The sequence below is a fragment of the Pogona vitticeps genome, chromosome 1, assembly GCF_051106095.1.
Source record: "Pogona vitticeps strain Pit_001003342236 chromosome 1, PviZW2.1, whole genome shotgun sequence".
Classification (NCBI taxonomy): Eukaryota; Metazoa; Chordata; class Lepidosauria; order Squamata; family Agamidae; genus Pogona; species Pogona vitticeps.
Window position 1 is genome coordinate 318,220,014 of NC_135783.1, and position 15,153 is coordinate 318,235,166.

At 41.4% G+C, this 15,153-nt stretch overlaps 1 protein-coding gene across 1 annotated transcript; it reads right to left on the minus strand.

Annotated features, from left to right (window-relative positions):
- Positions 1-1,159: 1,159 nt before the first annotated feature.
- TRAPPC6B (trafficking protein particle complex subunit 6B) lies at positions 1,160-12,430 on the minus strand. Its single transcript, XM_020807237.3, has 6 exons — positions 12,206-12,430; positions 10,128-10,195; positions 8,814-8,931; positions 4,546-4,629; positions 3,400-3,493; positions 1,160-1,487 (listed from the first exon to the last, which is right to left on the minus strand). Exons 1-6 carry the CDS (start codon positions 12,299-12,301, stop codon positions 1,456-1,458), a joined length of 492 nt encoding a protein of 163 aa, XP_020662896.1. The 5' UTR covers positions 12,302-12,430; the 3' UTR covers positions 1,160-1,455.
- Positions 12,431-15,153: the final 2,723 nt, after the last annotated feature.

A 15,153-nucleotide genomic window follows, 5' to 3' on the forward strand; every position in this document is an offset into this window, starting at 1 on the left:
TTTTGAACTGAAGGGTCTTCTTGTTTATTTTATACTGAGAGCCTGACAAACACTTTTCTCTTGATTCTGCTGCCCTTTTCAAAGCTGGCAGTACCATTAAATGTTCAAAGGATGGTGATTTTTTTGAACTTCCACTTGTTTTGGGCTTCAGTTCCTTAAACCCTTAGCCAACACGGACAGTGGTAAGTCATTCTTCGAGTCAACATACCCTCTAATTTTCAGCCCCGCTGGGCGGGGCTCCACTTCTCTCTCTCAAATGACTTTGCCCTTGCGTGGGTATGCAACTCCTCCCCCCGCGCACTGGGTTCCGTTGCAACCAGAACCTAATGTGATCGCTGCACAGAGGAGGAAGACAGCTGTGTGCAGGGAGACAGAGATGCCCGCATGCCCAGCTTAGTGGGAACCTTGATGAGAGTTGTAGTCCAAAACATGGTGAGCCAAAGGTTCCCCTAGGCTAAATTGGGCTCCCGCTAGCCTGTTTGTCTAGGAATATCAAATTTTGGTGACTCTAGCCTTGGAAGATGGATTTATGAAGTTTAAGCTGGAAGCTTTTACTTTTTAATAGCTTTCCTGTTGCTTCTATTTAGTGATTGCATATGGGTAAAATGTTTATGAAATAAGAAACATTTTTAGATAATGTACAGGTGTCAAATGCCATCATGCATGCCATTTCTTCTGTGAAAGAAAAAGTGAAATACTTTATGCTGTGGAGCTGCTGAGGGCAAATATTAAGTACCTGTACTTGCATTAAAACAAGTTTAAAAATCTTCCATGTGACTGGAGGAACTGTCATAGTCTGCAGTTGTGGTTTATCTGCATTGGGCTGAACACAAGTAGGATTTTACTCCAGAGTACATGAACGTGAGTTATCCTCAACAGTTAATTGCAGCTAATTAACAAGATGCCAGTCATGTGCCTGGTTACATGCCAGGCACATGACCAGCATCTTGTTTATCAGATGAAATTAACCACTGTGACAATGTGGTTTGGCTTATTCTGGAGTTAAATTCCAATAGGATTCTGACCAGTGTTTGATAAAACTCCAGCCTTATCTGCAAATTTCACTATATGTTATGATCTTGCCAAACCTACTTCTGGATATGAGCCTTAAACAACTTCTACGCTACTAGGTCAAAATATTATCTTAAATGGACAGCAGTTAGAATTTGGCATTTAATCAAGGTTTCTGTTCCATATTTACAAACTTACAAAATACATCTTGAAAACACATTTGTACACACTTGTACAAGACAATTTATGAAAATAAGTATTAATCCTATCTGAATATTAGAGTCGATATGACCATTGATAATATCCAAAAATTAGAGTTAAGACTGTTTAGTTTAGCCAAACCAATATTATATACAACACAGGACAGATGCATGTAACAATTATAAATAAAATATACAGTTTATTTTGCCATTTTATAGGGCGGGAAGTAGATTCTACATATGTCTATATCTTCTGTATCATCACCTGAAATTTGCCTGCCATGAAGAAAAGAAGACGTTATAGAACAACCAGCTTATGAACTATGAACAATTAACTGATCAACTATAGCAGGGCCCCGTATCTGCTGGGGACTGTTTCTGTGAATACTGAAAAACACAGATAATGGGGAACACTGTATCATTGTACAGTCGTGCCCCGCTGGACAATTACCCCGCTCTACGACAAATCCGCTTAACGTTGAAGTTTTGCGATCGCAAAACGATGGTTTAAATTGGGTTTTTTTCATTTCACAATGATCAGTTCCCTGTTAGGGGAACCAATTTTCACTTTACAACTATCAGCAAACAGCTGATTGTCGGGTTTCAAAATGGCCACCAGCTGAAGAAAATGGCCTTCCTCTGTTTTTAGGACTGATTTTTCGCTTAACATGCACCAGAAAATGGCCGCCGTATGGAGGATCTTCGCTGGACGAGCAGGTGTTCAGCCAATTGGAACGCATTGAAGGGTTTTCAATGTGTTTCAATGGGGTTTTTTCGTTTGACGCCGATTTTGCTGGAACAAATTAACGTCAAGCGAGGCACCACTGTAAAAGGAAAAAACCCAGAAAAAACATTACATGGATTACCAGAATTGGACACTACAAGATGCCAGAGACCATGCTGTGTGTTTTTCATTAACAAGTACTGTATTCATAGCATGGTCTCTGGCTCCCTCTTGTGGCTGCATTTGGTAATACATGTGAAAGTTGGGTTTTTTCTGGATTTTTTTTTTAATGTTCATTTTCAGACTGGATAAATGAATCAGTGGACACTCATTCTGTGGATAAGTGGGCTCTACTGTATTTCAAAAACTGGCTACTAGCTCAAGAATTTACACAGTACTGTCCAACCAACTACACCCAACTGAAATTGATCATACAGTATTTGTCTATCCAACTTCCATGAATAAGAGTTTAGACTGATTTTTTAAAATATAAATCCTAGACCCATCTACTAAAAAAATTACTCATTCAGTTCAACTGAACATAATTCAATTCAGCAAGCACAGGACTGCAGCCTACAGTTCTACCTCTGTTCAATAGTTACGCATTTTGCATGTCCCTTTTTTTAAGATTCAGACTAAAATCCTATATGTTAAGTTAGTTCCACTAAATTTAAGGTGATGTTCTCCATTGTCTCTTCAGGACTGACCACAGGACTTGCTTTCTGCAAATGGAAGGCACATGTAACTAACTTGCCCCTGCTGCATAACTTACCCATCTCTGCAACCTCCTTTGTGCAGCATTTGCAGGGAGCCAGAAGGACTGCCATGGGTAGAAATAGGCAGGCAAGTTGGGCAGATGCACCCAGGTTGCCTGCCAGTCCTGTTGCTTGCACTTAAATTTGGGGGTAACCTTTCATATAAAAATGTTAACAGCTTTTAAAGTATGGCATCATGCAGATATGTACAATTCAAGTACACAGGATTACTAACCAGCATTGAAATCTGCAGAGCCACATCTTAATTCTAAACTAAATTAACACAAGCTTAACTGCAGTGTTCTGGGATTTGTATTGAAAAAAATCTATTGACAACATTATCCATGAAGGTAGCCCTACCTGAGAGTCTCATCAGCCACTCCCTCTTTCTCTCACCTGAACACCACTTTCTTTGGTATTGGGTGGGCGACAGAGGGTAAATCAAAGCAATTAAGTAGGACAACTATCTTAGGCAAGATATGTGAATCTAAATTGTAATTACATCTGAATAGAAATTAAGTCTATTATCATTTGACATATTCTTCTCTACTGAACTCTTTAACCTTGTTTTGCACAACTATTTCCATGTTCCTAAACAAGTAGTATTTTAAAACCAGCTGTTTTATCATTTCATTCAACAACTACTGAACAACTAGTTGATCAAGTGGAAGAGATTGTACGTTTTGTGGTAATAAAATAAGATACTTACATGCAGGCATTGTTGAAACCTCTGCTGTCACAATACTTTTTATCCCCAAGTTTGATAAAGCACCTCTGATTAATCCACATGTAAATGCCAAATACTGGGAAAAATAAAATCAGAACAATCGAACAAAATGAACTCATTGTCACATCATGTTCTCAAAAGTTTTGCAGGTTATTTTGGGGAAGTCATTCACAATCTTCAAGAGGTGATAATAGTGCAGCCTTCCAGGTGTTGTCTGACTGCAACGGCTTGGAGTTCCAGTTCAGCAACATCTGGAGGACCACATTTTGCCCAACCCAAAACAGGTAGAAGAAACTTAGAAGAACTAAGTTCCAAAGTTTGCAGGAGTCATAGTAGCAGGGCAAAAGGTTTAAAGATGGAAGCTCTTTTTCTGACCGTAACAACCTAGGGATGGAGGGGTCCCCATTGGAAATGAAAGGCACTGTAGCACCAGAGTTTCTCCGATAGACATGCTTGAATTCTGTGGCTCCCTCTCCCCCAGTTTGCCCTAGACTACTTTATTCCTTTCCTCCCAAATTCTGATGGCACAGGATCAGCGGGAATCCTGCCAAACCTCAACTTCTGGAAGCAGACTACCTCTACTTATGGACCACTATCTCAATGGACAGAGTTCTCCAACTACTATAGCCCTTATAATATACTGGTGAGCAGAGGATTAGATTACTCTGTTGATATTCTTCCACAAAAATCCATTTCAGTTTAATATGGACACTACCAAACCATATACTCGTCAGCATAGGATGATGTGAAACTGGTACACCAGTCATAACTGGTGAGAGGTGCTCCCTGCCATGACAGTTGACAAGGACTCCCACAACAAAACAGGATTACGCAAGCCATGAACTAGAGGGAATGTGTCACTTTCCAGAACAGATTAAATACACTTCCATTTGGGATGAGGGATGAGAGAATCTGTTTGTAACATTCTAATGCACACAAACATGGATTGATAGGACACCCATGTAAAATACATGTTTTTTTTATTAATCTTCATGACAAATCTTTGCACCAGGAAAAGAAATTATATGCATAGAAATTCATAAGTGTTGTGTAAGGCACAAATAATTTAGGAAATGCATTATAATTCAAATGAGAATTTGAAACTTACGAGTTGCATACAATACACACCTTAGGGGCATGTTCCAAATATTGTTTTCCAGCAGACATTTGAGTGAGGAGACGGAATTTGTTATCCTGAAGTACATAGATGCCCTGCAGAAACAGATATTAATGGGGTTTTGTCTGAAATCCCCTTGTATGAACAGCCTGGGATGTAATAATTTGCCTTTTTCCAGGCTGTTCATACAAGAATAATGTGTTAAGCTCACAACCTAGCCAAGAACTATAATGCATGCAAACTAGCCTCTGTACACCAAACGTTTTCAAACAAATGCTATTACATTTTATTTCTCCCATCAGATATAGTTCCTACTGCTTAAAACTGGAATCTCTGTAATCTCCCATTAGGAATCCACCTGTGCATCCCTACGATTCTTATATACAATCACAAGTCCAGACGTATCCATCATTCTGCTTTAACAGAGGACATTTCAATCTGAGGAATTCAATCTTTGCAACATTTATTGCATTTTTGTATACCACAAATGCAAAAAAAAAATCTAATAGTCAAGATGCTATTGGAGTAGCCTGCTTCTGGTCAAAAATAGCTGAGCTTAAAATGTTAATTTTTTTTTTTTTAGATTTTGACTGTATTTCATGTGTGTGTGTGTGTGTGTGTGTTTAGTCGTTTAGTCGTGTCCGACTCTTCGTGACCCCATGGACCAGAGCACGCCAGGCCCTCCTGTCTTCTACTGCCTCCCGGAGTTGGGTCAGGTTCATGTTGGTTGCTTCGCAGACACTGTCCAGCCATCTCATCCTCGGTCGTCCCCTTCTCCTCTTGCCATCACACCTTCCTAACATCAAGGTTTTTTCCAAGGACTCTTTTCTTCTCATGAGATGGCCAAAGTACTGGAGCCTCAGCTTCAGGATCTGTCCTTCAAGTGAGCATTCAGGGTTGATTTCCTTTAGAACTGATAGGTTTGTTCTCCTTGCAGTCCAGGGGATTCTCAAGAGCCTCCTCCAGCACCACAATTCGAAGGCATCAATTCTTCGGCGGTCTGCTTTCTTTATGGTCCAGCTCTCACTTCCATACATCACGACAGGAAAAACCATAGCTTTGACTATTCGGACTTTTGTTGGCAAGGTGATGTCTCTGCTTTTCAAGATGCTGTCAAGATTTGTCATCGCTTTCCTCCCAAGAAGAAGTCGCCTTTTAATTTCAGGGCTGCTGTCTCCATCTGCAGTGATCATGGAGCCCAGGAAGATAAAATTTGACACTGCCTCCATATCTTCCCCTTCTATTTCCCAGGAGGTGATGGGACCAGTGGCCATGATCTTAGTTTTTTTGATGTTGAGTTTCAGACCGTTTTTTGCACTCTCCTCTTTCACTCTCATTACAAGGTTCTTTAATTCCTCCTCACTTTCTGCCATCAGAGTGGTATCATCTGCATATCGGAGGTTGTTGATATTTCTTCCGGCAATCTTAATTCCGGCTTGGGTTTCTTCCAGTCCAGCCTTCCGCATGATGTATTCCGCATATAAGTTAAATAAGCTGGGGGACAATATACAGCCTTGCCGTACTCCTTTCCCAATTTTGAACCACTCAGTTGTTCCATGACCAGTTCTAACTGTTGCCTCCTGTCCCACATATAGGTTTCTTAGGAGACAGATAAGGTGGTCAGGCACTCCCATTTCTTTAAGAACTTGCCATAGTTTGCTGTGGTCCACACAGTCAAAGGCTTTCGCATAGTCAATGAAGCAGAAGTAAATATTTTTCTGGAACTCTCTGGTTTTCTCCATAATCCAGCGCAAGTTAGCAATTTGGTCTCGAGTTCCTCTGCCTCTTCGGAATCCAGCTTGTACTTCTGGGAGTTCTCGGTCCACATACTGCTGAAGCCTACCTTGTAGGATTTTGAGCATAACCTTGCTAGCGTGCGAAATGAGTGCAATTGTACGGTAGTTGGAGCATTCTTTGGCACTGCCTTTCTTTGGGATTGGGATGTAGACTGATCTTTTCCAATCCTCTGGCCACTGTTGAGTTTTCCAAACTTGCTGGCATATTGAATGTAGCACCTTAACAGCATCATCTTTCAAGATTTTAAATAGTTCAGCTGGAATGCCATCACCTCCACTGGCCTTGTTGTTAGCCAGGCTTTCTAAGGCCCACTTGACTTCACTCTCCAGGATGTCTGGCTCAAGGTCAGCAACTACATTGTCTGGGTTGTCCGGGATATCCAAATCTTTCTGATATAATTCCTCTGTGTATTCTTGCCACCTCGTCTTGACGTCTTCTGCTTCTGTTAGGTCCTTCCCATTTTTGTCTTTTATCATGTTCATCTTTGCGCAAAATGTTCCTCTAATATGTCCAATTTTCCTGAACAGATCTCTGGTCTTTCCTTTTCTGTTATCTTCCTCTATTTCTTTGCATTGTTCATTTAAGAAGGCCCTCTTGTCTCTCCTTGCTATTCTTTGGAAGTCTGCATTCAAATTTCTGTAGCTTTCCCTATCTCCCTTGCATTTTGCTTCCCTTCTCCTCTCTGCTATTTCTAAGGCCTTGTTGGACAGCCACTTTGCTTTCTTGCATTTCCTTTTCTTTGGGATGGTTTTCGTTGCTGCCTCCTGGACAATGTTACGAGCCTCTATCCAAAGTTCTTCAGGCACTCTGTCCACCAAATCGAGTTCCTTAAATCTGTTCTTTACTTCCACTGTGTATTCATAAGGGATTTGGTTTAGATTATACCTGAGTGGCTCAGTGGTTTTTCCTAATCTCTTCAGTCTAAGCTTGAATTTTGCTATGAGAAGCTGATGATCAGAACCGCAGTCAGCTCCAGGTCTTGTTTTTGCTGACTGTATAGAGCTTCTCCATCTTTGGCTGCACAGAATATAATCAATCTGATTTCGATATTGCCCATCTGGTGATTTCCATGTATAGAGTCGCCTCTTGTGTTGTTGGAAAAGAGTGTTTGTGATGACCAGCTTGTTCTCTTGACAAAACTCTATTAGCCTTTGTCCTGCTTCATTCTGAACTCCAAGGCCAAACTTCCCTGTTGTTCCTTTTATCTCTTGACTCCCTACTTTAGCATTCCAGTCCCCTAGAATGAGAAGAACATCTTTCTTTGGTGTCAGTTCTAGAAGGTGTTGTAAATCTTCATAGAATTGTTCAATTTCAGTCTCCTCAGCAATGCTGGTTGGTGCATAAACTTGGATTATTGTGATGTTGAATGGTCTGCCTTGGATTCGTATTGACATCATTCTATCATTTTTGAGATTGTATCCCATTACAGCTTTTCCCACTCTTTTGTTGACTATGAGGGCTACTCCATTCCTTCTACGGGATTCTTGCCCACAATAGTAGATATGATAATCATCTGAGCTGAATTCGCCCATTCCTGTCCATTTTAGTTCACTGATGCCCAGGATGTCGATGTTTATTCTTGCCATCTCCTGTTTGACCACCTCCAGCTTCCCAACGTTCATAGATCTTACATTCCAGGTTCCTATGCAGTATTCTTCTTTGCAGCATTGGATTTTCCTTTCACTTCCAGGCACGTCCACAGCTGAGCGTCCTTTCGGCTTTGGCCCAACCACTTCATTAGCTCTGGAGCTACTTGTACTTGTCCTCCACTCTTCCTCAGTAGCATGTTGGACGCCTTCCGACCTGAGGGGCCCATCTTCCAGCGTCATATCTTTTAGCCTTTTGTTTCTGATCATGGGGCATTCTTGGCAAAGATACTGGAGTGGCTTGCCATTTCCTACTCCAGGTGGATTGCGTTTAGTCGGAACTCTCCACTATGTCCTGTCCGTCTTGGGTGTCCCTGCACGGCATAGCCCATAGCTTCTCTGAGTTACTCAAGCCCCTTCGCCACGACAAGGCAGCAATCCATGAAGGAGCTGTATTTCATATATATCCACAATTTTAAATTCTCCACTGCTCTGATATGAATAAAGAAAGAAGATATGACACTGAATTCTGCATCTGAGCTAAAGTACAGTGGTTCCTCGACTTACAACCATTTCGAGTTACGACCAGCTCCAGCCACAAAATTTTGCTTCAACTTGCAACCAGAGCTTCCAGTTACAACCAGAAAAAAGGCAGGCAAAAAGGCGGGGAATTCAAATTGCTAACGGTGGTTTACTTGCACCTGATGAAAGAACTTGCCAAATCAGAGTCCCAATCATTTCAGTTTGGGAATGAATTAAGATTCATTGACTTGATATATTTATCCTTGAAGTTCAATAAAATATATGTGATTGCAGCTTTATCCTGTGCCTATTCATGACTGATATGCAAAACAGCTGATTGCTCTGAATATCCAATATTCTTACAATATTAATACCTGATGATTGGTCCTGAGATTATCAATTTGTTTTTTGAATGCAGTTGTCCAAAAATCTTTGCAGATAAACTTCATTATATCTAATTCATCCTTGAACCTGGCAGTATCTTTGGTGAATCTAAATAAATAAATAAATAGAATAGAATTAATAAATCAAAGTAGCAGCAGCATTTTATTTACGGAATATCAGTAATGCTTTTAGGTAACAAATCACATGCAGAAAAGTTTCCTGTAGAGCAGTAGTTCCCAACCTTTTTACCTTGCGTACCTCTTGGCAGCCTATTTCCATAAAGTACACCCTTCAAATTAGCAAAATATTTGCAATTAATTAATAAGGTTGTTGTTATTTCCAATGTATATGTTTTCCGCCATTATTCTTTTTTTTTTTCACATTCCCCCAGGTTGGGAATCACGGCTATAGAAGGTATTTCTAGAAAAAAAAATTATGTTTAGTCACTGCGCGTTTTGTAACTTCCCAAGTTTTTCCATCCCTTCTTCCATTATTTTTCTTAGTAAGGAAAATCTGTTAAGCAGAGAAATGGCATAGCTGAATAACATCTTAATTACGGTTTTCAGAGAGGAATCCATGCTAGTCTTTCAGCAACAATAAAATCAAACCAAAAACAAATCCTTGTATCCAAAGAAGTGAATTGTAACATAAGAAAGCTAATACTGAAATAAACTGGTTAGTCTTAAAGGTGCCACAATACTTTTTGTTTGTGTCGCTGTTAATGTCTGGTAGTGGTAGGAGCCCTCTCTGTGGAAACAGCCACATTAAGTAACTGTGTGCATCATCTTTACATTACTTTTAAGGTGTTTTAATTTTTTAAACTATATTCTTTACTAAGAAATGCTATGAGGTAAACCCTATATTTACCACAGGACAGTGATCCCCAACTTTAGATAACCCAGGTGTTCATAGACTACAACCTCCAGAAACCCCAACCAGAACAGCAAGTGGTGAAGGCTTCTGGGAGTTGCAGTCCAAGGAACACCTGGGTAATCCACAGTTGGGAATCACTGCCATAGGAGACTCATTAAAATTAGTAAGCCTTGTTGTTTGTTGTATACTATGAAATAAGCAAAATATCTGCAAAGCTAAAAATACAACTTGAAAATAATTGTTTCCCACCTTTTCACACCTATTTTAATATTCACAATTAAACATAGGATTTTTAATGACAAAGGATTTTTAATCATAAACTCTCAGGTGGGGTAAACTCAATCATGCTGTTCCTAGGGAGCCATTTGGAAATCTGCTAGAACATTTGCTACTCCAGAGGCAGGGATCAGGAGAGAAGCTGTTTCACTCACCTTTCTATTAATCCCTGTCCTACTCTAAATCCCATGTTTTCCAGTTTTGTGATGCATCGTCCATTTTCCTGTAAGGTACAAAAATAAAAATCATTTACCAAGCATGTTGTCTAAAAACACAACAGAAATATACATATTACCAATTGTTTTCAATGTATTTTAAAGTGTTCTTTCACGTTTCTCCTTCAGTTCATCAGCTTTATACTGCAATTAACACATAGCAATGCATTTGAGAGAATAGTTGGAAATATGTACAAGTTTCCTTTCTACATAAGGCTAGCCATGTTGGCAAAAGCAATATAATTATTTGACCCTTGAAATATATAACAACATTCCAGTACTGTATATGGTTTTGTGGACTGAAGACCACTTCATCAGGCATATAATCCACAAAAGCTTGCATCATGGTAAATCTCTTCGTCTTTCATATGCTACATGATTTTCAGGCAGGTTTTGATCATCATCATAGAACTGCAAAGCTGGAAGGGGCTCTAAGGATCATTGAGTCCAGCCCCTGTCAGGGAAGTACAGCTGGGAATCGAACTCCTAACCTTTGGCTTAGGAGTCAGGTATTATATCTAAACCACTTAGCTATTTAGCACTTCTGCTCTACCTCTTTTTTTAAAATGTTTTTAAATTTTATTTTCAATGTTTTTTTTAAGTATTGCTCTTTGTTTAATTGTTTTTAGTGTGTTCCTTATAGTGTTTTTAATGGCAATTGTGTGACTTTTAGTTGACTGTAAGCTGCTTTGTGTCCCATATGGAAAAAGGCAGCATATAAATAACATAAGATAAACTCAAATAATGCTGTTAAACGACTTCCAACCCATTATGGTGAACCCATAAATCAATAACCTCCAAAAATCCTATCATCAACAGCCCTGCTCCAACTGTAAAAACCCGAGGCCATGGCTTCCTTTACTGAATCAATCCATACCCTGTGGGGTCTGCTCTTTTTCTTGGCACCTTCTACTTTTCTGTGCATGATTGTATTTTGCAATGAATCTCGTCTTCTCTTGATATAACAAAACAAAAGCCTGTTTAGACTTTTGCCGGGTAGGTGGGGCTCGTCAGCCATGGAAGGCAGCCCATCTAGGAGAAGGAAAACTCCAATTTCAAACCTCCACTGCCTTGTGGCTATATCCACTTATGGAAAAGGCTTCAGGAGTTAACCTCGAGGCAAAATCCGGAGCTGGAGTCCCGAAGGCAGCATGTGTCGTTCTGCCAACTCCTGCGACATCACTGGAACCAGTTGTATTGGCTCTTGCCTTTCCATTGGACCATTTCAGCAATGTGGAGAGGGGGGATCTGCTGCTTGGGTAACAGCCTATCCTCCATATTACCTTACCCGGGCTTCATGCTCTGGAGAGGACACTCCTCAATTCAGAGCATGTTACCATAGTCTCTCGAGACTGAAGGATGCCTATGATGTTTAGACTTTTAAAACCCCAATATGTTGTAGCTCCCTAAAAATACAATAGGGGTCCTAATGGAACATATGAGAGCCAGTGTGGTATAGCAAATAAGAGTGCTAGACCAGGACTCTGGAGACCTGGGTTCGAATCTCCATTCTGTCATGGAAACTCCCAGGGACCACCACTGCTGGCAAGGGTAAACCGCTCCTTTAACAGCTCACATACTTTGAAACCCTTTCCGTTGGAACTGAAAAACTGGATCAGAACGAGTAGGGCAGAAAAATTAAGGGAACTGATACCCGACCACTTCAAGTGCCTTTTACCATACAATCAGTTGTTTACCCAGGTGGGCCATCCCTGCTGTCACAAGGGGGCAGGGGGAGCAATCCGGCCATTACGGGCTTTGCCCAAAATGATCCCCCAGCCTAGAGAATGGAAATGCCCTCTGGCCAACCTGGAGAGCCGCCAAAGCCAGAGCAGGCGACAGGGCAACCTTCGGGGCGCACCGAAACCAGAGGCGCCCTCCGTGCCCTCCGCCACCGCCCCCCTCCCAAGGCAGCAGGCCGTGGCGGAAGCTCAGGCCCCAGCCTATGCTCCACCTCCCTCCCGGGAAAGCGACAGCCCTCCCCACACACACACAAACACACAGGCACACATACACACCCCGTCGCCTTGCTCCGCGGCGCGGTACAGCCCGGAGACTATCTCGTTGTGCAGTAACAGGAACAGGGCTTCGTCCGCCATCTCCGACTTGTTCATGCCGGGCTGCTCCCAGCTCGGTGGGGGCCTCCAGGCCCTCGCGCTCTTCGTCCGGCCAAGGCCAGCCCAAGAGCCTCCTTAAGGCCACGGCAGCAGGGCTTCGGGGCTGGAAGTTGCCGCCTGGATTCTCTCTCCAGTGCCGCAAAAGAGGCGGGGAAATGGCGGGGGGGGGGGGGAGGCAGAAGGAAGACTTCCGGGCAGACTTTTGCGCGCTGATTTTGGAGGAAGGTACAGGGTGGGAATCTGCAGTTACTGAATGAGAGAGAGAGAGAGAATAATTGCCACTGAAATCAATGCGAGTTACTCCTAACTAACCTAAGCCCCATTAATTTTCTTTGAATCGCTTACTTTTAAGTGCAGTGACTATCTGCTGGGCTATTAAGAGGATCTGCATCTCTAAAAAACATATAACAAAACAGCAATTATTTGTATACAATTGCATCTGCTAATTTACTTGTGCTCGGTGCAGAATTTAACATCGTGTTGTCATATAAACTTTCTCACTTAGGGGTAGATCTGCAGAGCCAGCAGTCCGAATGGGAAGAAAGTAACAGTTGGATTCATGAAATAAAAACAAATACCTATGATTTAATATGATTTTTTAAATTAGATCCTCCTCGAACCACCACTAAATCATAGATCCCATTTGTGTCCACACAGACTAAACCCTAAAAAGCACGATCCTTTCTAGCAAGGCATTGTCACAGTACATGGATCTGAGGTGCAAATTGTCATGATTTCATATGATTTTTACATGGAAACCTCCCCAAAACCACCATCAGATCATAGATCCCATGTATGCCCACAGACTAAATCACGTAAGTTATTGTTCCTTTGCTACATTCTGGTGCTGCAAACATGGATCTGAGATGTAGATCCTCATGAATCCACATGAAAGTGATTTGGGGAGGATCCCAATAAATCATGTGGATAGAGGACACCTTAAAAGGGAGACTGCCTTTTGGCAGCCTTTCAAAGACATTGCTGTCTTCAGTAAATGAGGATATATGACTGCTGAACCTATGACTAAATCAGGATCCTGCTCGTTTCAGCTGACTTCCAAGTTAGGTGTATAAGGCTAAGCTGCATGTCTTAGATTGAATCAAGTCCCTGGTTAGTTTTGGATGCATTTTGGAGTAATTTGTCTCATACAACTTGATCCTGTTGCTTAATTAAGTCCAGCTGAGTCCATTAGCTTTACTGTTAAATAAAATGATAGCCTCAGGAATATTTAAGGATGTGCACTCTCTTTGGACAAGTGACCCAAATGGACTGATTCAGGAATGTTGTGCAGTTTGGAAGCAACTATGGGCAGAGGAAAGCAACTATGGGCAGACCCCACTGGTATTCCACCTACCTAGCATTATGATTTTGATTACGGTATGTTTGTGTGTTGTACTCTGTTCGACCTGAGGAAGGCTTAAATAAAAATAAACATATGAGGCCATGCTTAGAAGGTATGAGATACAAATGTAAATAAAGAATGGACAAGCAGACTCCCAGTGAAATGTGCATGCCCACATGTCAGAATAAGATCACAGCTGGTAGCAAACTGCAGCACTGTATCAGACACTTAAGAGTTGCTGCAGTGAAATCCAGCTCAACATTAAACATTTTCTCACAGTGCTCTGGAAAGAGGACAAAAAAGTTGAAGTTTGAATTAAGTTGCTGTATAGATTGCTAGTGATTGAGCAATTACAGGGGGGGGGGTTGTCATGGCTAATAAGGTAGATGTCCAATTGTTATGGAATATGTAGGAACTAGCTGGTATAGACTAGTGGAACTGATATAGGTCAGTGAATTGGAGCACCTGGTTGCTGAGCCAGACACTCAGATCCCCACTGTGTACCCTGGGACAATATCTGATGGAAGAAACAAGAGCAAAAAGAGCACAAGATATGGCTTATTGTTCTTGCAAGAACCTTGTGAGGCAAGTCAGCAGTAAATGATAGCCAACATGCCCTGCCATCTCTGAGGACTTTGGCAAGCTGCCTGGTCTCAGAATGCCACCAGAATGAGGTACGGTACTTTATAACCAGAAAACCATGGGAGAATTGCCATAAATCAGAATTTATCTGACAAAACAGTAGTAGTAGTGATGGTGTTTACATAGGAATGGCTGTCACAGTTCTTGTCATTTTTGCCTTGCTCATTTGCTAGTGTACAGTATTAGCCTATTAAAATTCTCACAGCAATATTACTGTGAGTATAGTGCTATGGCTGGCTGGATAGTTCAGTGGTTTAAGTGTAGCTGGCTGTGGTGCCAAAGATTTGGAAGTTCAATTCCCCACTGTGCCTCCTGGGAGAAGAGCCAGCCTGTGTGGCCTTGGGCAACACCCCCAGAAGAAGGGAATGGAAAACCATCTGAGTACTGTCTATCTGGAAAACCCTGGGGGGAAAAATTGGCATCAGCCAGAAGTGACTTGACAGCACACACTATTATGTATCGCTGTATTATAACTGTACTAGCAGTCTGCAGTATGGTCAGCCACAATTATAAAAAGAAAGAATGTTAAAAAGTAAAGCCAGAATCAGTTTTGTGTATCAGTTCAGTGCTGGACTCAGGAGATCTGATTTCACACACATAGTAGGCCATAAAACTTAGTAACATTGGGTCAGTCGCACTTTCACCCTGCCTCACAAGGTCATTGGGAGGACAAAATGACCACGTGTGACACTTTGAGCGTACTGGGGGAAAGGTGGTGTCCCTGTACAGTATTCTAACTCATATGCCTGAAGAAGTGGGCAATGTTTCATAAAAGCTTATTAAAACATAGCAGTTAAAGTGCGATAAAGTGTTTTTGCTTTTTGTTTTATGTTTCTTGTTGAAATAACAGAGTGTGACTACAGCA

Coding starts and splice junctions, on each gene's coding strand:
- TRAPPC6B (XM_020807237.3), bottom strand. CDS start 12,301: ATGAACAAGTCGGAGATGGCGGACGAAGCCCTGTTCCTGTTACTGCAC. Junction 8,932..10,127: donor GGACAGGGATTAATAGAAAG/GTGAGTGAAACA, acceptor TTATTTATTTAG/ATTCACCAAAGATACTGCCA. Junction 1,488..3,399: donor GGTTTCAACAATGCCTGCAT/GTAAGTATCTTA, acceptor TCTTCATGGCAG/GCAAATTTCAGGTGATGATA.